Below are 21,544 nucleotides of genomic sequence, written 5' to 3'. Positions count from 1 at the left end.
AGAAGTAGAGCATGCTCCAGTCGCCAGAATGACGCTCTGAATATACCTCGAATATACCTAAAAAATATGTTTAAAATGTAATAGCGCCCTCTCTAATCCAATCAATTATTGATCGAAGAAGCCTAGCAACAGTTTCCATGTAGAAACGCTACACAATACGGCCATTTTGAAAGGAGAGAGCAGACGATCTCAAACTCCGACAAGTGTCAAAAAGTAAAGAATTTATTTATGCCATCTTAGAGGGTTCCAAAATCAAAGAAGAGTATAGATGGCTAATGCTTCAACTAAGACTGTTATAAGGAACCATGCCAAATGATTTCAGTAAAGTTATATTTACTTTTTATAGTTGAATTGTTTATGGTTGTATGCAACTTGCCATTCGCTCTCACGATAATTGATTGATTGAGTTGAGAGCGCGATAAGCACAGCTAGCAGGGTAGTCTCTGGGCTAGTTTCTAGGGCCTAGCAAAGATAGGCCTATAACACTATTTGTATTAAACTTTACTTAAGCAATTATGGCAGACTCTGGTGATGCACGGTTAGACTTTATTGCAGAATATATTTTAAAATGTTATAAACTGAAACCAGACAAATGGGCAAAATGTATCGGTGTGGAAGAACAGAAAATTCTGATGATGGAATTCTTGGAAAAGGCAGAACACCAACAACTAATTTTCACAATGAACTCTGCGGGATTACTGACACCAGCCTATGAATTTCCAGCAGCATTAAAACAAACCAAAGCAGTGTATTTTATCAAGAAAGGGAAAGAAAATGTTTCAAAAGATAACATTTCCAATTCTCTTGTTTATGGGGACCTTTCGTATTCACCTTTGGAACAACTTTCAGCACTTGTTGATGAGGTACGTTCAAATAATATATTAAAAAAGTTTTTAATGTTACCAATAATATTACATTTTAAAAAATGTTTTCAACATTTTTAATAATATTAATAATAAATGCTTCTTAAATTAATTTTTATTTTAGGTTTTGGTTCCCTTACTATCAAATCCACGGAACCATGATTCGTGGCCGAATGTTGTCTCGCAAGACGTCCTGAGACATGTACACAATCTCAAAAGTAATGTTTACGTGGTTGCTGGTCAAGTTAAAGGCAAAACACTGCTGCCGTTACCTGTGGGCTCCGAGAAAGTTGAGGCCAATTCAGAAGCTGAAGAAAAGTAATGATCAGTATTTTTTATGTTTTATTCTATTTATTCCACAGCATCACAATGTATATGTACAAAAAAGCAATATAAAACATTTCATTTTATTTCAGTTCATTCAATTTTACGTAGATATTTAAAAAAAGAAAAGGCACAAGAAAACAATATTAACTGAATGAACTGAGGATAACCCAAGAAAGTTTAAGTCCCCAAATTAAACAACATACATAGTAAAAATACATTAAAAAATATAAAAAAATGTTTACAATTCATAAGAATGAGATATACACAATTGATTAAGAATTAATATTATACAGATATTGCCTGCTTAGAGGTGAAATATAAGATTTAACATCCCCTCGGGATGATATTATGTTCTCGGGGAATTATATATCCCTCAGCTGCCGCTTCGGGATATATAATTCCCCGAGAACATAATATCATCCCGAGGGGATGTTAAATCTTATATTTTACCGATATAAAAGGCGATATCTGTTATATTATATAGCCAAGAACAAGTCTGCTGGGTTGGGTGAAGCTAGGCTAGGCCTCCTATTCTTATAGTATTTGTATTGTATGTAAACAAGCCTCCTGCCTAGACACCTTACCTTGCGAAGAATAATATACAGATAATTACTAATTAATGATTCCTTGGCAATAAAATATTCACTTAGGCCTAGGTCGTTTAAATTAACAGAAGAATTTCCATCAATAAGCCTATTAATAATAATATTATAATCAGGTAGGCCGAATAAACAATTCGTCGTCTTCTCTTCGAGGAGCCGAATCACCGGATGTTCAGCGCGTACTAGTTACTAGGTTACTACCGTGAGTATTGACCAATCACAAACGGTGTTTCATCACATTTAGGGAGGACTAATAACAAATGAGGGCGCTATGTATGCATAGTTTAAATAGTTTAGATGATTAATTTCTTCAAGCAACTTCCGTGGCGCAGTGGTTCAAGCGTTGTCTTGCGATGTGACAATTCCACCCGAGTTCAAATCCAGTAGATGACTTTTGTTTATTTATCGGCGAACGCGAGTGTTGCCACACGAAAATTACACAGTCAATATCATCGAACTCGAGAATGTATATGATTATTAACAGGGGACACGATAATTACGCGAAAATTACTCAGTCAATATCATCGTTCTCGAGGATATATACGATTTACGATCCTCGCAGCGATAGTCATGTGACGCAGTTTCAACCAATCACGTTCACGTATTTACATAGGCTATTTAATATAAGAATATATTACAGTGGGCCGTACGCAGGATTTTATTTGGGTGGGTGCGGATTAATATATTTTGGACCATTTTCATAACATTGAGTACTTATTTATTTTAAGACCCTATAAAATGTGGACCTTTTGCAATTTGGAGGGGTCCCCCCACCCCCCTGCGTACGGCCCTGTATTATAATGGAATATTATTGGATTAAAGTGCTTTTACTTGGAACTTGAATTTATTTTAATTATTGCACTGTTTAATTTGAGTTTAACAACCGAAAAGAGAGAAAATAGGTGGGTAAAACAATTTTTAAAATAGTAATTTAAAACTGTTCAGTTAATTTATTCCACTTTTTCTTCTAGGAGTGAATCAATTGATCGTGGCTTAGTCCACTCCATTGAATCTGTCATTATCGACTGGACTCACCAGATAAGAGATGTCTTAAAACGAGACTCAGCACAACCACTTCTTGAAGGATTCAATCCCGGACCTCATGTCGAAGTTCAATTCTGGAAAGCGAAATGTGAAAATCTAGATTGCATCTTCCAACAGGTTTGCTACTTTCTTATTGCTTTCAAAGGTCAAAGTTTACAAATTTGTCTAGGCCAACTTGATGTTGGAATAATAATAGAAAAATAATGAAATGTCGAACACAGTCACTGTCTCCAAATAATATCATTTTGTCAGTGATTGAAGCAGCTTCTTTTTTCCCCCTAATTAAAACTATTATATCACAATTATTTGCCTAATATTTCAGCTTAGAGATCCAAAAGTCCGCAAAATGAAAGAACTTCTGGAAAGGACGAACAGTAGTTACTTACCTACTTTCAAAAACATTGAACGAGATGTAGAGGCTGGTGAGTATACATTCGTTACAAAACTAACAAACACAGAAGGTTATAGAATCTTATAATATGCTTTTTGAAATATTTGAAAATACATCATAACCAGAAAAGAGCAAGTTATACTCTAATTCTTCCTGATATGCACACACTACCTTTAGAGTGGTCACTGGGCATTCTCATTCATAATTAATTATAACCAAGGACTTATTTTATTAAATTAATTTAAATTGTAAAGCATTGACGGAAGCTCAAGATATCACAACACATCTGAAGCCATTACTGCGCCACATTGACGGCTTTGAAGAGGTGGACTTTCCAGAACTTCCAGAAAGATTGCCGGCTCTTATGCACACCATATGCCTGATCTGGAGTCACTCTGAATACTACAACACTCCTCCAAGGATCATTGTGCTCTTCCAAGAACTCTGCAATTCACTTATTAATCAGGTGAGCTGGGAATTATCTTGAAAAATTTGTTTTAAGGGCGTTGTGGAAGGAAGGGATGGGTGAGCCTGCTTGGAAAACATAATAAGAGAAGTTATGTACTTGTCAATTGTATGACCAACTATACAACCCCTGGGAGAGGTGCGTCATAGATCATTTACAAATAATTAGGAGAACGTAAAAAAACCTAGATGGTACGTCACATCAATGAACAATGGTGTGTCACTGTCCATCACTTTACCACCCACTATATCATGAACAACATGGTCATTGTGCATCAAATTGGGTAAGTCATGGTCGCCTAAAGGTAAGTCACGTTTTTGACACAGGGGTGCGTCATGGTATTCATAAGGTATGATGCATATTGAACAAATGACGCACCACTTCAGGGGGTCGTATAGTTGGTCAGGCAGTTGACAAGTGCATTAAGCTAGTGTTAGAATTGTGTCACAGAAATTTATGAGCTATGGCCTAGCTTTTGAGCTTAGCTTAAGAGAACAAGTATGAGAAGCAATGTAAATAATGGTGAGGAAAGGAATACGAAATGCCCAATAACTCTTCAATAATGTGTTGGGTTTTTAAAAGTAATCATTCTCTTCAACAGTGCCGCAACTACCTGGATCCTGGTGAGATCTTTAAGATGGAAGCAGAAGAAGCTCTTGAGAAGACTCGATCTGCTGTCACTGTCTTGAGATGCTTCCGTGACCTTTATGAAGAACATCGCAATAAGCTGAAGGACTACTTTAAGGATGGACGTGAACCAAGATTGTGGGAGTTTGCGTCAAAGATGGTGTTCACGCGTATGGATGCGTTTATCGATAGACTTGACACACTTCAGGTAACCGTACAAATATCATTAAAAAAACAAGTCTTATGAGCCTAGACAGTGGTACTGTATTGGCTATGCCAGAGCTAGGATTTGAACCTACACCCTGGGATTGCTAAGCAGTGCCATTACTGTAATACAAACTTTTGTATTAAGCTCTGTCTACACAATCAAACTTTATGTGACAACAAATGTGATGTGCCCATATAGACATGATGATGTCATATCACTACCATATTTAAGCATACCAATACCATATTTGGGCACATCACACTTTTTGATAGTGTAGACAGAGCTTTAAACAATTTTTAATTGTAAATGCTTACAGAAACTTTTTGAGACAACAGTTGAATTCAGCAAACTTGAGAAGACTGAGATGGGTGGAATGAAAGGAAAGATGCTTGGAAGCATGGTGGAGAAAGTACATGAGGAATTCCAGGAGTATGTGAAAGTATTCGCAGAGCGACCATATGATGGCCTAGACCCACAATGTCAGGTAATAAGAATCATATCTTTGTTGCTATTGTATCATCATTTTCTTCCTAATCACTATCATATCAACTCTGTATTATTATATTGAATCATTAATCCAATCAGTGTCATGGAATATGGGATGAGACTACCACTAATTAGGTTTTTGATTAATTATTTTATTGTGGTTTTTTCTAGGAATTTGTTGATGATTATAGTAACTTTGAAAACCAAGTTTATGATTTGGATCGAAGACTGGGATCAATCCTTTGCCAAGGCTTTGATGACTGTTCTGGATTGGAGTCTACTTTCAAGGTATGTTTGATGGTTTTCCTGGATTGGAGTCTATTTTATTTTAATGATATTTCTAAATTGAGTATTTTGAAGGCATGTTTTGATTTTATTTTTTTTTTTGTGAAATAATTTATTATATATTTTGTATATAGATGCTTGACTGTTATGGTCCCATTCTTGATCGGCCTGTTATCTGTGAAGACTTTGAGCACAAGTATCCCATAATCCTAAAGATGTACAACGAAGAATTAGACAAGTCAAAGGTCATCTACGATAACCAAATGAGGTCGTGTGAGACATCGGAGAACAAGCCACCACTACATAAGAACCTGCCAGAAGTAGCTGGTGCATTGAAGTGGGCGAGGGAACTGAGAATGAGACTTGAGAAACCAATGGCTAGCTTTAAACACATTGAACAACCGTAAGTATGATTAAATGGTATCCAAGTAAATGTATGTTAGCATGCAAGCCTACCCCAAAATTATTTTTTTCATATTGTACATAATTATTATTTTAGATATAGAAAATTATATCATGCCTTTAAAAAAATAGTTTGTCCTTTGATTTGTTTTTGTAAACATTTTCATTACAATGTACTCTCTGTGAGTTAGTAATAATTCTTGAGAAAAAAGATAAACAATATGTTTTTCGTAAGAGAGATAGAAATGAGAAGCCATTAAAAAGAATGAATCTGAGTGTTTGTGTGTGTCGAGCATTACATACTCCTTTATCCTATTACAAATTGTAAAAAAGAGGTTCCACTATGTTGAAATTTGATATTACAAATTCTATGTATCAATTTTCCGTTATTTTTGTATGTTCCTGACTCATTCCATTGGCAACAGATCTGGTGTAAGAAGGTAAAATTAAGCAAAATTGTTTAGTTTTCTTTTTTTTTCACAATGTTTAATTTTAATACTTTCTTTTCAACCACCTTAACAATATTACAGTTTATAACATTTTTGTTTTTCTCTAATTTAACAAGTTGTATTTTTTTCAATTTAATTTATGTAATTTTTTTGTATCTGTCGTTTGGTTGAAATATAATAATTTTCATAATAATATTTATAAAAATATTCTATAGCACTTGATTTATTTTAAAATACTTTTATTTATGGTTTAACTACATGGTTTGGTCCAGTACTTTCTCATTCTGTACATTCCCATTTTGTACTTTCCCATTTTGTACTACTAGCCCATTTTGTACTACTAGCCCATTTTGTACAATGTTTTGTAACAATTAGCCTGTAATTTCTGATTTGATAGTGCAGGCTGGAAAAATAATGTGTAGGCAAGTAAATATACAACTGTTACTAGTCCAGTGGACTACTGTAGCAAAATATAAAATTGAAACCAATTCTTAGTCTGTTCTGATAAATAAACCACTTTTTTGTTTTGAAATGTTACTAAAATGTTTTTATTTCATTCACTTATAATATGTAATACAGGAAAATTGTCCTGAAAAGCTGAATGTACCTGTAATTTTCAATGTAATCACATAACAGACATTTTGTACATTTTTTTTCAAATTCATTTGCATATTTAAATTGGTAATTTCCTAAGCTATTACAGCAATAAGCTGGCATAGGACATATTATAAAGCAACTTTATTTGAAATTGTAAAGTACTTTATATGTGGCGTTTACTTAGTGGTACAATAAAACATTAGGCATAAAAACAGCATGTTTAGGCTATATTCCTTCAATACTAACCTGTCAACTCTTGTACTATAATAATTGGTATAATTTTTTATAGAGTTATGCAAACAGAGGATGCTGCAACAATATTTAACAAGTATGAAGAAATGATGGAACTTTTAGGAAAGTAAGTGGTAAAATGTGTTTATGTATATCTAATGCTATACCCAAGCCTTGTCTTTTGAGGCATGAGAGTGCGATCACTCACCTAACACATTTCTAAAATTCCCTTGAGGAGTCTGATTATATAGCCCACTTAAATTTGGTAAACTACTACTAAATTTGGCAAACTAAGCAGCACACATACAGCACCCCTGAAATGTTAAGGAGTGCAATGTGTACCACACCTGCAATTCTCAAAAGTAAAGACAAGATGTTTATATTGTTAATTTCTCAGGTATGAAGTAAAAGTTTATGAGAGCTGGACAGCGGACGTTGATGATGTATGCTCTGTAAATCTCAACCAACCATTAGTTGTACGCAACAAAGAAACAAACTTAATTTCAGTGAACTTTGACCCTAAACTTGTTGCTGTTCTTCGAGAAGTAAAGTATCTTACTATTCGCGAGGAAGAAAAGATTCCAGATAGTGCTGCGGTTATCTACGCCAAACACGAGACACTTCGCCAATACAATGCAAACTTAGACTTGACAGTGCAATGGTATAATAAAGTTAGGGAAACTGTACTGGAAGTAGAGTTTCCACTTATTGAAAGTCAGCTTGCCGAAATTGACACTCAACTCGAGAAGGCTGAAAACTCGTTGAACTGGAACCAAGAAGAAGTATGGGAGTACATCCAGAAAACTAGAGATCATGTGCAAGATTTAGAGAAGAGGGTGCAGAAATCAAAAGACAATATTGAAAGTATTAAGAAGATCATGGAGGAATGGAGTAAAGTGGCGTTGTTTGAAAGGAAAGAGAATAAAACAGATTCTTTATTATCATTGGAAGATAGAGAGTCTAAGATCACTAAGAGATACAATGAAATTACTGTTGCTGGAGAGAAGATTCATGCCCTGGTCAAGGTAAGATTTGTTACTGATGAAAGTGTAATTTAAGTTTGTTTTGTCGTTTGTTTTGTCAAACTGAGAGGACGTGAGTTTTGTCTTTTTAGTAATAATAATAATTATCTTTCTTTAACCAAAATAAATTTTCTCTAAAGCGCAACACAAGGCTCGAACTAGAAGAATCATAGTGACACCTTTGAATATAGACATTTGTGCCTTATTTTGTTATGCTCCACCTACAAATACACCACCCCAATGTCAACTTCATCACAGTTTACATGATGCAATAAAGTGAATATTACCCCATACCAACAATGAATGCTTATCAATAAGTTTTTCTTATGAGTCTTACGTGTAAAATATCTTTTTTATTAGGAAAATCTTGATCTGTTCAAAGCTGATGCATCATCAGACATTTGGAAGGCATACGTTGATTTCCTTGATGACATGGTAGTAGACGGTTTCTTCAACTGCATCCACTGTAGTCTGAACTTCCTTCTGGAAAACACCAACACTAAGAGTCTTGCACCACTTTTTGAAGCACGTCTTGAGCTGCAGGTCCCAGACATGGTCTTCCAGCCATCACTGGATTATGGCATCGCTGACGGCTTCTATGATCTTGTAGAGATGCTCGTCAGTGATATCTACAAGATGGCATCTCTAGTCAAGAGATTGGCAGAGCATAGTGGTGCAGAACATTACCAGGTCTGTATCAAAAGGCTTTTTTGCCCAATCCTCAGCTTTGTTTAATCATTTCAAATAAGAAATTAAATAAATGTTGGTTTAAATAGGTAAATAAAATTGCACAATGTGAGAGATGATGCCTCTTTCTAATTGCTTTAATGACCTCTTTCCTGGTATTCTTCATTGAACATGGTTCTTTTGATTTGCAGACTGATTTGGAAGACATGATGGAACTGTCAGACATGCGTCAAGAGATGATGGACAGAGTGCAGACAATCATGAACAAAGCGCAAGAATACCGCAATTCCTTTGACAGCTACGCATACCTGTGGGTTGACGACCGACAAGAATTCATGCGTCAGTTCCTTCTTTACAATCACGTACTCACCACGGAAGAGATTGAAGCACACGCAGAAGACGGCGTTCCAGAATGCCCGCCAACTTTAGAACAGTTTAAGGAACAGGTATTTTAAATTTTGTTTATCCTTTAGTTGAATTTCTTTTATCAATAGATCTTATTAAATAGGTAGCTATAGCTATTGTGTGCTCCTTCCATCAGCAGTATCTTGTAGGTTATATTGCAAAGAGGCTTAAAACCCACAAACCTGCGCTGGTAGTATCTTACAAGATTGATACTTTTTTGTAATTTCTGAATCTGTGGCCTTTAGGACTTGACAACTTTAGACAATCTTACACTTACTTAACCTTGTTGTACTTTATGTAGGTTGATACATATGAGAAGATCTATGGGGAGGTAGATGAGATTGTACCAGTACAGACGTTTGATTGTTGGTTCCGAGTTGACGCCAAACCTTTCAAGCAAGCTCTACTTAACATCGTCAAGAGATGGAGCTTTATGTTTAAACAGCATCTCATTGACCATGTCACAAACAGGTAATATTTATTGCATTCTTTTTAGATTTAATCCTTTAAATTACCTTTAGATTATTACTTTTGCTTTCTATACAATTTCTCTATTTCATCTCTCTCAAAATCGGACACTGTTGGATTAACCCACAATATTTGGTTTTTTTTTAAACCATAACACGATTCTGGTTTTGGTCGTAACAGCTAACAAATAACTGATAATTAATTTATCTCAATTTAGCCTGGCTGCCCTTCAAGAGTTTATCAAAGTAGCTGATAGCGGATTAACTAAACCAGTAGAGGAAGGAGACTACGATGGCTTAGTAAGCGTAATGGGTCATCTACTAGCGGTCAAAGAACGACAATCATCCACCGACGAGATGTTTGAGCCTCTCAAACAGACAATTGAACTACTGAAGACCTACGATCAAGAGATGCCAGACGAGGTTCACCAGCAGCTGCAAGAATTGCCAGAACAGTGGAATAACAGTAAAAAGATTGCCATCACAGTCAAGCAGCACGTGGCTCCGTTGCAGGCCAATGAGGTCGCCATTATCAGACGTAAATGCACGTCATTTGATGTAAGAGTTTTTGCAGTCTTATTTTTTATAAAGGAACTAATTGTAACTCTTTTTGTGAGGTTTTGCATATAGGAGTGCTACGCCTAGTTCAAGGTTAAGAATACTAAATATGCAAAACTGGTCAGTTAACTTGCTGACTAACATTACTTTTCATACATACTTGAGATATTTTTTAAAACAAATTTCCATTGCAATATTATATTTAACTCTATTTACAGGTCAAACAACATGAATTCAGAGAGAGGTTTAGAAAAGAAGCTCCATTTAGGTTTTCTTTTGAAGAACCATACCCAGCTCTCGATAATGTAAGTATTTGTTTACCTATGTAGTTCATCAGAGAAAGTTATATATTTGAGAATACTGTATGTCACTAAATTAAGAATTTATCGTGTGTTGATTAAATGTTTGCAAATTTAATTTTCTAGTGCCATTATGAAATATTTGAGATGGAAACTCAAATGGCATCATTACAAGCATCTGCTAGTCTGTTTGAAGTCAACGTACCTGACTACAGACAACTGAAAGTCTGCAGAAAAGAAGTGTGCATGCTTAAGACTCTCTGGGATATGATCATTCTGGTACGTTCCAGCATCGATGACTGGAAGACAACTCTTTGGCAGGAGATCAACGTTGAACAGATGGAAATGGACTGCAAGAAGTTTGCTAAAGACATCAGGAGTCTTGACAAAGAGATGCGTGCTTGGGACGCATATGGTGGTCTTGATTCAACTGTCAAAAACATGTTGACATCACTACGTGCTGTCAGTGAATTACAAAATCCTGCTATCAGGGAACGCCATTGGCAACAGCTGATGCATGCAACTAAGGTAGTTTTGCTTTGCAATTATTTTACCTTTAAATCTGACTTCATGTAATTCCTCCTATTCCTATCTTTGTGCCACCAGTGAAATTCATCCATAAATTAATCTTGATATATATAGGTAAGATTCCTGATGGATGAGTCCACCACGCTAGCAGATCTATTGGCCCTGAATCTGCATAACTTTGAAGACGAGGTCCGCAACATTGTGGACAAAGCTGTCAAAGAAATGAGCATGGAGAAGGTTCTTAAAGAACTTGATGTCACTTGGACTCAAATGGAGTTTGAGTATGAAAAACATCCAAGAACTGGTATACCAAATCTGAAGTCCAGTGAAGAGTTGATTGAAACCCTTGAAGATAACCAAGTAAGTACTTATGTTACATCTTTTCCATTTAAGTCTTTAATTAGTACAATATATTACAAAGCTCAAAGCTGTTTGCACATTTCTGTAGATAAACAATTCAGGTTGAAATATAGAGTCATAATGGCTTGCCTCAATTTCTCTGGAGTTTATATTTATAAAATAGTTTTTCCATCCTGCAATTGGCGAGATACTCATTTTTAGATTGCGTATGAAATAAAATGAATGAGTTGTTAGTGGACCTACTGTATGGCTGTTTGTACAACACATTCAATGCTGTAAATGGAAAGCCTTTGGATAGACCAAAATGTCTAACTTCACAGACAATCTCTTAAACCATTTGGCTACATACACATCTTACATTCCCTTAATACTTCAGGTACAACTTCAAAACTTGATGACGTCCAAATACATTGCTCACTTCTTGGAAGAAGTCTCCACCTGGCAGAAGAAGCTCTCCACAGCAGACTCTGTCATCAGCATCTGGTTTGAAGTCCAGAGAACATGGTCACATCTGGAGAGTATCTTCATTGGTTCTGAAGATATTCGTAACCAGTTGCCAGAGGATTCCAAGCGTTTTGATGGTATTGATACTGATGTGAAGGTAACTTTCTTTTTTATTCTCTTGCAATCTTTTAATTTTCAATGAGCATTTTATTCTTTTTTAATATATTTTTCTTTGTTTAGTTTTCTGTTTAGCTTTTACCAATGTTTTACCTAATCTTTTCTGTCACATTTCAATCTTTTAATTATACAGGAACTTATGTTTGATGTTGAGAAAACACCAAATGTAGTAGAAGCAACAAATAAACCAGGCCTGTTTGACAAACTGGAGGATATACAGTCAAGGTAAGATACATATTGTTGCAGTATGTGGTGAGGGTGTATATAATAATATGAATAAATAATAAAATGAAGGATGCATTTCATTTCTGGTTTCACAATTATGGAGAATTTCTATGAGAAATAAACATTAAAGATAATGCTTGTAATAGTGATTGTGTGAAAAAGAGGCAGTGATAATGACAATTTTGATTTATATATCTGATATTTTTTTTAGATTATCATTGTGCGAGAAGGCTTTAGCTGAATATCTTGAAACCAAACGACTAGCATTTCCACGTTTCTACTTTGTATCATCTGCTGATCTTTTGGACATTCTCTCAAACGGAAACAATCCATCAACAGTAAGTGATATCCTTTGTTTCTAGGATAGACAGTAGCCAAAGGCTTTCCTTGATGTTATTGTAAGCAGCTAATGCCCCAATTCACCTGCACTCTTTTTACCCAATAGATATGTCTGGTAGTTTGATTGCTAAGTAAAGCCTTGTCTACACTATCAAACTTTATGTGACAAAAAAATGTGATGTGCCCATATATGGACATGATGATGTCATATCAATACCATATTTAAGCATATCACACCTTTTTTGTCAAACTAGTTTGATAGTGTAGACAGAGCTTTAGAAATGTCTGGTACTTTGATTAGGTAAGAATGTCATACACATATACTAAGCTACATTGTTTTAGGTTCAACGTCACTTGTCAAAACTGTTTGACAACATGGCTAAGCTGAAGTTTGAGCAAGATGATGAGGGCAACGACACCAAGACTGCTCTTGGAATGTACAGTAAGGAAGGTGAATATGCAGAATTCACTCAACCATGCGAGTGTACTGGTCAGGTAAGTGAAATCAAATCTGTAATAACAAGCTTTCAGTTTGCGGCTACCTAACTAGGTCAGGTCAATCAATGTGTCATCTGGACCTACAAACAATCAAAACTGTGTCAAGGTTGAGAGTGAAAAAACATGTCCCAATATCCCTGCATGGCGACAATGTATTAACACCACATAGTTTGATCGTTGATCGACATAAATCAGATGCTCAATATAAATTTTACTTAGCAAAGTTGGTGTGTTCAGACCCAGGACCCTGAATTTAAAAAGTCTGATCTTCAGCCCAAAGTATGCAAGGTGCTGTTTGTTCATTTTTGACATTTTTGGCTCATAAATTAAAATTACAACTTGCAACTACTTTTTTTAGGTTGAAGCATGGTTGAACAAACTTCAAGACGCGATGCGTCAGACGGTTCGTTTAACATTCAATGAGGCTGTTGTAGCGTATGAAGAGAAGCCAAGAGAACACTGGTTGTATGATTATGCAGCGCAGGTTGCGTTGGCTACTACACAGATCTGGTGGACGACAGAAGTTGGAATTGCATTTGGTAGGCTGGAAGAAGGTCATGAAAATGCTCTTAAGGAATACAATAAGAAACAGGTAATGTAGCAGTGTAATAATAGTTATGAACACTTATAACATGCCATAAATAAGAGTCCTTGTGTATTTTTTTTGGTTTTATTTAGTACTCACAATAAACATTGAGAGAACATAACAGGATTACCCATACAGCTGAAACAGCTACTTCTGAAGCAATTTAACATAAAACAATCGCATGAACGACATTGAAAAAATGTGCAAATGTGCCTTTTATGCATACATAACCAACAGCGTGATGTCCCATCTGAAGGATGAAGCAATAAATGTGAAGTAAATGTGAAGTATTTCAGCTGATGACACAGATGAGAGGAAGGTGTCTAACTTACACACATACCTGATCATTGTCATTGTATCTTGTAATTATGAAAGGTGTTTACCAATCAAATTGTTAATGTTATATTTGTATGACTTTTTAGGTTACACAACTCAACACTTTGATCACGATGTTAATTGGCAATCTGACACCAGGTGACCGTCAAAAAATCATGACCATCTGTACCATCGATGTGCACGCCCGTGATGTGGTTGCAAAACTGATTGCAATGAAGATCGACAGCGCTCAAGCGTTCCAGTGGCTCAGTCAATTACGTCACCGATGGGATGATGAACGTAAGCAGTGTTATGCTAACATCTGTGACGCTCAATTTAGGTACTCGTATGAGTATCTCGGGAACACCGCTAGGCTTGTTATCACTCCTCTAACTGATAGGTACGTTTCATAGTTTTCAACATAACGAGAGTGTTGCATATGATTGTGTAGTCTTTGGAGGAATCACTGCATGTTTAAAAAACGAGATGTCTAATGGGAATTTTTTTATTACAGGTGCTATATTACCCTCACACAATCGCTGCATTTAACAATGAGTGGTGCTCCAGCTGGTCCTGCAGGAACCGGTAAAACAGAAACAACCAAAGATTTAGGTCGGGCACTTGGTATCATGGTCTATGTATTCAACTGCTCTGAACAAATGGACTATAAGGTAAAGCCTTGTCTACACTATCAAACTTTATGTGACAAAAAAATGTGATGTACTCATATATGGACATGGTGATGTCATATCACTACCATATTTAAGCATTTTTTTTTTCACTACCATATTTGGGCACATCAGACTTCTTTTGTAAAACTAGTTTGATAATAATAATAACAAGATTTTTATAGCGCACATACCACTCAAGAGTGCTCAAGGCGCAGAAAGATAAGTGATAATATTTTCAATGTTTAATGATGGTATAAATTCTTATGAAATTAATTTTGTTTTGTCTTGCACACGTTGATATCTAATATCATGTAGCAATCAACGATTTTGAAAGTAAAACTTGTTTGTTGTAGTCTTGTGGTAACATCTATAAAGGTTTGTCTCAAACTGGTGCTTGGGGTTGCTTTGATGAGTTCAACAGAATATCTGTAGAAGTCTTGTCTGTTGTGGCTGTACAGGTAAGACTATGGAATATGAACTCAAGGCGTTCAAGTACATTGCTCTGTGACCTTAGTAGAATTTTGAGTTTGAGTTTCCTTATTAAGCAATCAAGGTCAATTAAAATACTGTACATAAATATAAACAAGCTTAAATAGAACAATCATGACAAAAACAAATTGGTAATGGAATAGATCGTTATCACAAGGATAGCCAAGAAAAATTATTTCCACTTGGGTCCTGAAATAGTTTTCTAAAGTAAGTGATTATTATTATATTATTTCATGTTAATTTGATCTTTTTTAGGTCAAGTGTGTCCAGGATGCAATTCGGGATAAAAAGAAACGTTTTAACTTCATGGGAGAAGAGATCAACTTGGTTCCAACTGTTGGAATATTTATCACTATGAATCCAGGTTATGCCGGCAGGACTGAACTGCCAGAGAATCTGAAAGCACTCTTTAGGTAATTGTTGGAATATTTATCACTATGAATCCAGGTTATGCCGGCAGGACTGAACTGCCAGAGAATCTGAAAGCACTCTTTAGGTAATTGTTGGAATATTTATCACTATGAATCCAGGTTATGCCGGCAGGACTGAACTGCCAGAGAATCTGAAAGCACTCTTTAGGTAATTGTTGGAATATTTATCACTATGAATCCAGGTTATGCCGGCAGGACTGAACTGCCAGAGAATCTGAAAGCACTCTTTAGGTAATTGTTGGAATATTTATCACTATGAATCCAGGTTATGCCGGCAGGACTGAACTGCCAGAGAATCTGAAAGCACTCTTTAGGTAGTTGAATAAAGCTTATTATTCAGTAATCAAGAGTTTTAAACAATAATATTGTAAAACATTGATTGCAGAAAAAATCAGGCCTCGATTACATAGGAATTCCAAGAAAATTTAACAACTTATTTTCCTTGGATCCTTAGATACAAAGAACTAAAACATTGCACACAAACAAGAAAAATGGAATTGGTGTATATGTTAATCAGCAACATATCAGAAACTATAAATTATACTAGTGTGGATCACCTTAATAATGGTTTGTTTTGTTTTTTAGACCATGTGCTATGGTGGTTCCAGATTTTGAACTGATTTGTGAGATCATGTTGGTGGCTGAAGGTTTCCTTGATGCTAGGCTACTGGCAAGGAAATTTATTACACTCTACACCCTCTGTAAAGAGTTGTTATCAAAACAGGTTAGAAATTAGCTAAACATTGTATGAATGTGAACTCAGAAGATATTACAACATTATTTGTTTTTTTTATAATACAGTACTATTAATAAGGAATTGTGTAGCCGAGTGGTTAGGACACTTGACTGACTGACAGAGACATGGGTTCAATTCCCGTCAACTCCACGTCTACTCAGCTGTAAATAAGTAGCTGGTGGAAAATACTAGGGAGGATAAGGTGGCGTGGAAAGAAACTGGCCACCCTACCACATAATGCAGAGGCTTAGCTAACAGCTCATTACTCTGCGTTCAGTAAATGAATACGGGACTCACCTTTAATATCAATAACTTAATGAATGTTAACTTGATTTCAGGATCATTATGATTGGGGTTTACGTGCAATTAAATCTGTATTGGTCGTTGCCGGTTCACTGAAGAGAAGCGACAAGCAGCGTCCAGAAGACCAGGTGCTAATGAGGGCGCTTCGTGATTTCAACATCCCCAAGATCGTTACCGATGACATGCCGGTATTTATGGGATTGATTGGTGATCTTTTCCCATCGTTGGATGTGCCACGTAAGAGAGACTTGAACTTTGAGAAGGTCGTGAAACAGTCTACCATCGATCTGAAACTACAAGCAGAAGATAACTTTGTGTTGAAAGTTGTACAGTTGGAAGAATTACTTGCAGTTAGGCATTCTGTATTTGTCATTGGTAATGCAGGAACCGGTAAAACACAGGTAAAGCATACATACATAGTGTTCAACTAAAATTCTAATTTAGTAGTAGTAGTTTTTAAGACGAAAATTCACAGTTACTGCTTTGTTACAATATTGTATTGTCTGGTTCACAGGTATTGAAAGTATTAAATAAAACGTATGCAAATCTAAAACGCAAACCAGTCTTCATCGACCTCAACCCAAAAGCTGTTACCAACGATGAACTGTTTGGTATCATCAACCCAGCAACGCGAGAATGGAAAGATGGTCTGTTTTCCACCATCATGCGAGATATGAGTAACATCTCACATGATGGACCCAAATGGATCGTGTTAGATGGTGACATTGATCCTATGTGGATTGAATCTCTTAACACTGTCATGGATGACAACAAGGTGAGTCTTGTTCGCTTGTTTATTGAATGTTTACCATAATTATTTGATGCTATAAATGCTTATTAAAGCTTACACTCCAGATTAATACTTGATCAATTACCATATATATGCTTTCAAAAATAATTTTTCTCCTATGACTAGAACAGTATTGTTGAACAAGTAGTAGTGTTAAAATAACACCGCAAAGCTATACCATTTTGTGTGTTATGATTTGTTTAGCATTGCCAATTCAAATAATGAAACTGTTTTTCTTTGTATAGGTGCTAACATTGGCCAGTAATGAACGTATTCCATTAACACCCAGTATGCGTCTACTGTTTGAAATTAGTCATCTGAAAACTGCCACCCCAGCCACTGTATCTCGAGCTGGTATTCTCTACATCAATGCCTCTGATCTCGGCTGGAACCCGTAAGACTTGTTGCATATACATCTTTGATAGCTAGTGCTTAGAAGTGTACAAAAATAATAGTATATATTGAAGTAGCTATTCTAAGTAAGTAATTCACGCTTTTTCTTCAGAGTTGTTACAAGCTGGATAGACACACGAGAAGTGCAGTCAGAAAGAGCGAACCTTACCATTTTGTTCGACAAGTACTTACCAGCGATGTTAGAAACCATGCGTGTACGATTTAAGAAGATTATTCCTATTCCAGGTAACCATTAACCACACAGATTACTTACTCTCTTTAGTGATTTTATTTTCAAATACTTTTATTTTGCATTTTGAGAAAGAGCTGAATCATATTAATTGCATTCTTCACTAACCCACAGAAGCCATAACTATATAGCCACTATGTCAATTTAATTTGCATTTTCAACATTTTGCGCTATATAAATTGAACATTATTATTATTATTATTATTCTACTGCAGTTACTGAACTACTTCTCTGAAAAGAGAAAAACTGTCTTTATTTTTTTATCACACTATATTTCTTTTTTTCAGAACAAAGTATGGTACAAATGTTATGCTACCTTCTAGAATGCCTCCTAACACCTGAAAACACCCCTCCAGACTGCCCCAAAGAACTTTACGAACTATACTTTGTGTTTGCTTCCATCTGGGCATTTGGTGGTGCCATGTTCCAAGATCAGCTGGTGGACTATCGAGTAGAGTTCAGCAAGTGGTGGGTCACTGAGTTCAAGACCATTAAATTCCCCAGCCAGGGAACTGTCTTTGATTATTACATCGATCGGGATTCCAAAAAGTTCTTGCACTGGTCTGAAAGAGTTCCGGTGTTTGAGCTTGATCAGGAGATGCCCCTACAGGTAACGGCCCACTTTTCTCATACAGCATATACTATTCATTTCGTGTGAGACCTTCGTCTAAAAATATTTGGGAAGAAGGCCTTGTTTAGTATTATAATATGTATTTGCCAATAATATGTATCAATGCTCATGTCAGAAATAAACCTTGTTTACAGATAGTTGCTTTGCTTATATGATTAGTACACACTTAACAGAAAGTTCAGGCAAAAAACAATAAATGCAAAAAAAATGACAGTTCCTCACCATAACATCATTTGGTTCTATTGGCTGCACTAAAAGCCCTCAAACTGAACATTAAACTTACCTCATTTCATTTCTCATTTTTAGGCTGTCCTTGTGCACACAGCAGAAACAACACGTATACGGTTCTTTGTTGATCTGTTAATGGCCAATGGCCGTCCAGTCATGCTAGTTGGTAATGCTGGTCTTGGCAAGAGCGTACTCGTTGGAGATAAACTAAACTCATTGTCTGAAGACTACATGGTTGCTAATGTACCGTTCAACTACTACACAACCTCTGAAATGTTGCAACGTAAGTTTAATCTAACATTTTATTTATTTTATTTATTCTTTCTTTATTCTGCAGGCACTTTCAGTACTAGTGCACTGATTTTTAAAGTGATACAGTAATTGGAAATATCATAACAAACTAAATAAAGTAAAGACAAAGAGTAATCAAAAATTCAAATAACAATGCCTGTTATTCATTTATTTGTTTGTCACATAGTGTGAGTGTGAAAGACTTGGTATAATAAACTTATTCTCTTAACTTAATTGTCATTCTTAATTAGGTGTTTTGGAGAAACCATTGGAGAAGAAAGCTGGACGTAACTATGGTCCTCCTGGAACTAAGAAGCTTGTCTACTTCATTGATGATATGAACATGCCAGAAGTAACTTTTTATGTTATTAAACATTTAAAATCCTAATTATTGGCTAGTCACCAAAATATAATATTTGTTTATTCTCTAAAGCTCTATCTACACTATCACTATGTTCCCATATATAGACACGATGACATCATATCACTAACATATTTGGGCATATCACTACCATATTTGGGTAAATTACACTTTTTTTTGTCAAACTAGTTTGATAGTGTAGACAGAGCTTTATATCACTGCAAATGCTAATCAATGAATTTAAAAAGGTCTTAGTAATGACTTGTTTCTGTCATGTATTAACAGGTTGACACGTATGGCACAGTACAACCACATACCTTGATTCGTCAACACATGGATTACAGACACTGGTATGACAGAGTAAAGCTAAGTCTGAAAGAGATCCACAACTGTCAATACATCTCTTGCATGAACCCAACATCTGGAAGCTTCACCATCAATTCCAGACTTCAGCGACACTTCTGCGTGTTTGCTCTTAGCTTCCCTGGTCACGATGCTCTCACCACTATATACAACAGTATCTTCAGCCAACATTTAAGCCTCACAGGGTGTGCCACTAACATCCAGAAGATGAGTCTTACAGTCGTGACGGCAGCTCTTGATCTGCACAAGAAGATCACCAGTGCCTTCCTACCAACAGCCGTCAAGTTTCATTACATCTTTAATCTTAGAGATCTCTCAAACATCTTTCAGGTATTTTTTTTTCTTTTACGTTCAATTTTTATTTTTCAATAGTTTTGCATGCTGTGAAAAAAAACACTGTATTGGAATAAAGTTAATATTATTTAAATTATTATTATTATTTATTAAATTTGTTTTTGAAGTTTAAAACCAAATTTTTCTGTTTTTAAATAAAGTTAATATTTCAGCATTTATTATATTTATTATATATAAGTCATTGAAGATCAGAATAATTAACATGACCATTCATTTATTATTAAATTTTATTTGTTTCATTTTATGTATATTTAGGGTTTGTTATTCTCTGGTCCTGAGTGCCTGAAGACGCCAAGTGATCTTATTCGCCTTTGGATGCACGAGTCGGATCGTGTGTATGGCGACAAAATGATCGATGAGAAAGACATTGAAACATTCCAGAAAACATTAGTAGATTTTGGCAAAAAGTACTTTGAGGTTAGTATTCAAATTTAATAATTACCAAGAATTTTTAATTTTAGTAACAATGATTATGTAAAGACATTTAAAAAAATTATTTTAAACATATAGGAACTGCATACATTTTATTTTTTAATCTTGATGGCATTTGCAGCAATAAAGAAATTGAAATTGAATTCAAATAATTCAATGTTTGTATGTTCTTTCTTGTAAGACACCTAAATCAGCGACAGAAGCTTTTGGGGGTTTTTGTCCCCCCTTGGCACATTAAGCTATTTTTTTTGATTGACATTGGCTTAATTACTATATCTTACTATACAATTCAAGCTCGTAGCCAGGATTTTTACAGGGGATTCGTTTTTCAACAAAAGGGGAAACAATTGTCACAAGCGAGGCTAGTTAAGCTTATTTACTATTACTTCTGCTGCTGGTGTCTTGTTGAAAAGGGCACTTTTTGGTTTTGTTCGTTTCTATTAATTTATATTTTCTTAACATTTAACATTAGGACGTTGATGAAGAAACTTTTACAAAAAAACCAAACATCTTCTGCCATTTTGCCTCAGGAATTGGGGATCCAAAATACCTTGGTGTTGCTGGCTGGGAAGAGCTTAGCAAGATCCTTGTGGAAGCACTGGATAGCTACAATGAAATCAATGCTGTCATGAACCTTGTGCTGTTTGAAGATGCCATGCAGCATGTGTAAGTTACAGGGCATTATAATCAATGTATCTCTGTTGAGTAGAAGGCCTGTCTTTTAATAGCCAAATATTTCATTTATTTATTTTATTTCAACTACAACCAACAGTGAAAATCGCCAATTATAGGATGTAATATTTAGCTATAAATATATATACATAAAAACACAGAAAAATACAATATGAAACATACAAAAATGGCAAAATTAAATAGTTTTAAGAACTTTAGATCTAAAAATTGACAAACTGTTGTAAAAAAATATATCGATAG

At 35.4% G+C, this 21,544-nt stretch overlaps 1 protein-coding gene and 1 long non-coding RNA gene across 2 annotated transcripts in view; one reads left to right on the top strand and one right to left on the bottom strand.

The window, feature by feature from the left end:
- Positions 1-2,112, bottom strand: part of LOC144840897 (uncharacterized) — a 53,062-nt gene extending 50,950 nt beyond the window's left edge. The window contains exon 1 of the long non-coding RNA XR_013611970.1: positions 1,775-2,112. This is a non-coding gene — a long non-coding RNA (uncharacterized LOC144840897). The remainder of the gene's footprint in view (positions 1-1,774) is intronic.
- LOC144840858 (dynein beta chain, ciliary-like) overlaps positions 437-21,544 on the top strand; it is a 33,839-nt gene continuing 12,731 nt past the window's right edge. Inside the window, exons 1-38 of the mRNA XM_078696913.1 lie at positions 437-863; positions 988-1,181; positions 2,764-2,953; positions 3,159-3,258; positions 3,482-3,693; positions 4,295-4,528; positions 4,845-5,012; positions 5,186-5,302; positions 5,434-5,702; positions 7,037-7,105; positions 7,376-8,003; positions 8,361-8,690; positions 8,879-9,133; positions 9,394-9,563; positions 9,778-10,117; positions 10,336-10,422; positions 10,543-10,944; positions 11,059-11,304; positions 11,681-11,905; positions 12,059-12,150; positions 12,362-12,488; positions 12,832-12,984; positions 13,346-13,579; positions 13,996-14,288; positions 14,403-14,559; positions 14,913-15,017; positions 15,304-15,461; positions 16,065-16,203; positions 16,554-16,919; positions 17,033-17,293; positions 17,554-17,702; positions 17,814-17,947; positions 18,239-18,561; positions 18,889-19,093; positions 19,353-19,453; positions 19,748-20,155; positions 20,435-20,596; positions 21,084-21,277. Of these exons, the coding sequence (XP_078553039.1) occupies positions 516-863; positions 988-1,181; positions 2,764-2,953; positions 3,159-3,258; positions 3,482-3,693; positions 4,295-4,528; positions 4,845-5,012; positions 5,186-5,302; positions 5,434-5,702; positions 7,037-7,105; positions 7,376-8,003; positions 8,361-8,690; positions 8,879-9,133; positions 9,394-9,563; positions 9,778-10,117; positions 10,336-10,422; positions 10,543-10,944; positions 11,059-11,304; positions 11,681-11,905; positions 12,059-12,150; positions 12,362-12,488; positions 12,832-12,984; positions 13,346-13,579; positions 13,996-14,288; positions 14,403-14,559; positions 14,913-15,017; positions 15,304-15,461; positions 16,065-16,203; positions 16,554-16,919; positions 17,033-17,293; positions 17,554-17,702; positions 17,814-17,947; positions 18,239-18,561; positions 18,889-19,093; positions 19,353-19,453; positions 19,748-20,155; positions 20,435-20,596; positions 21,084-21,277 (8,345 nt within the window). The 5' untranslated portion in view covers positions 437-515. The remainder of the gene's footprint in view (positions 864-987; positions 1,182-2,763; positions 2,954-3,158; positions 3,259-3,481; positions 3,694-4,294; positions 4,529-4,844; positions 5,013-5,185; positions 5,303-5,433; positions 5,703-7,036; positions 7,106-7,375; positions 8,004-8,360; positions 8,691-8,878; positions 9,134-9,393; positions 9,564-9,777; positions 10,118-10,335; positions 10,423-10,542; positions 10,945-11,058; positions 11,305-11,680; positions 11,906-12,058; positions 12,151-12,361; positions 12,489-12,831; positions 12,985-13,345; positions 13,580-13,995; positions 14,289-14,402; positions 14,560-14,912; positions 15,018-15,303; positions 15,462-16,064; positions 16,204-16,553; positions 16,920-17,032; positions 17,294-17,553; positions 17,703-17,813; positions 17,948-18,238; positions 18,562-18,888; positions 19,094-19,352; positions 19,454-19,747; positions 20,156-20,434; positions 20,597-21,083; positions 21,278-21,544) is intronic.

Source organism: Antedon bifida, chromosome 4 (genome assembly GCF_963402885.1).
Source record: "Antedon bifida chromosome 4, ecAntBifi1.1, whole genome shotgun sequence".
In the NCBI taxonomy this organism is placed as follows: Eukaryota; Metazoa; Echinodermata; class Crinoidea; order Comatulida; family Antedonidae; genus Antedon; species Antedon bifida.
The sequence above is the reverse complement of the archived record's forward strand: the minus strand, read 5'-3'. Positions and strand labels throughout refer to the sequence as shown.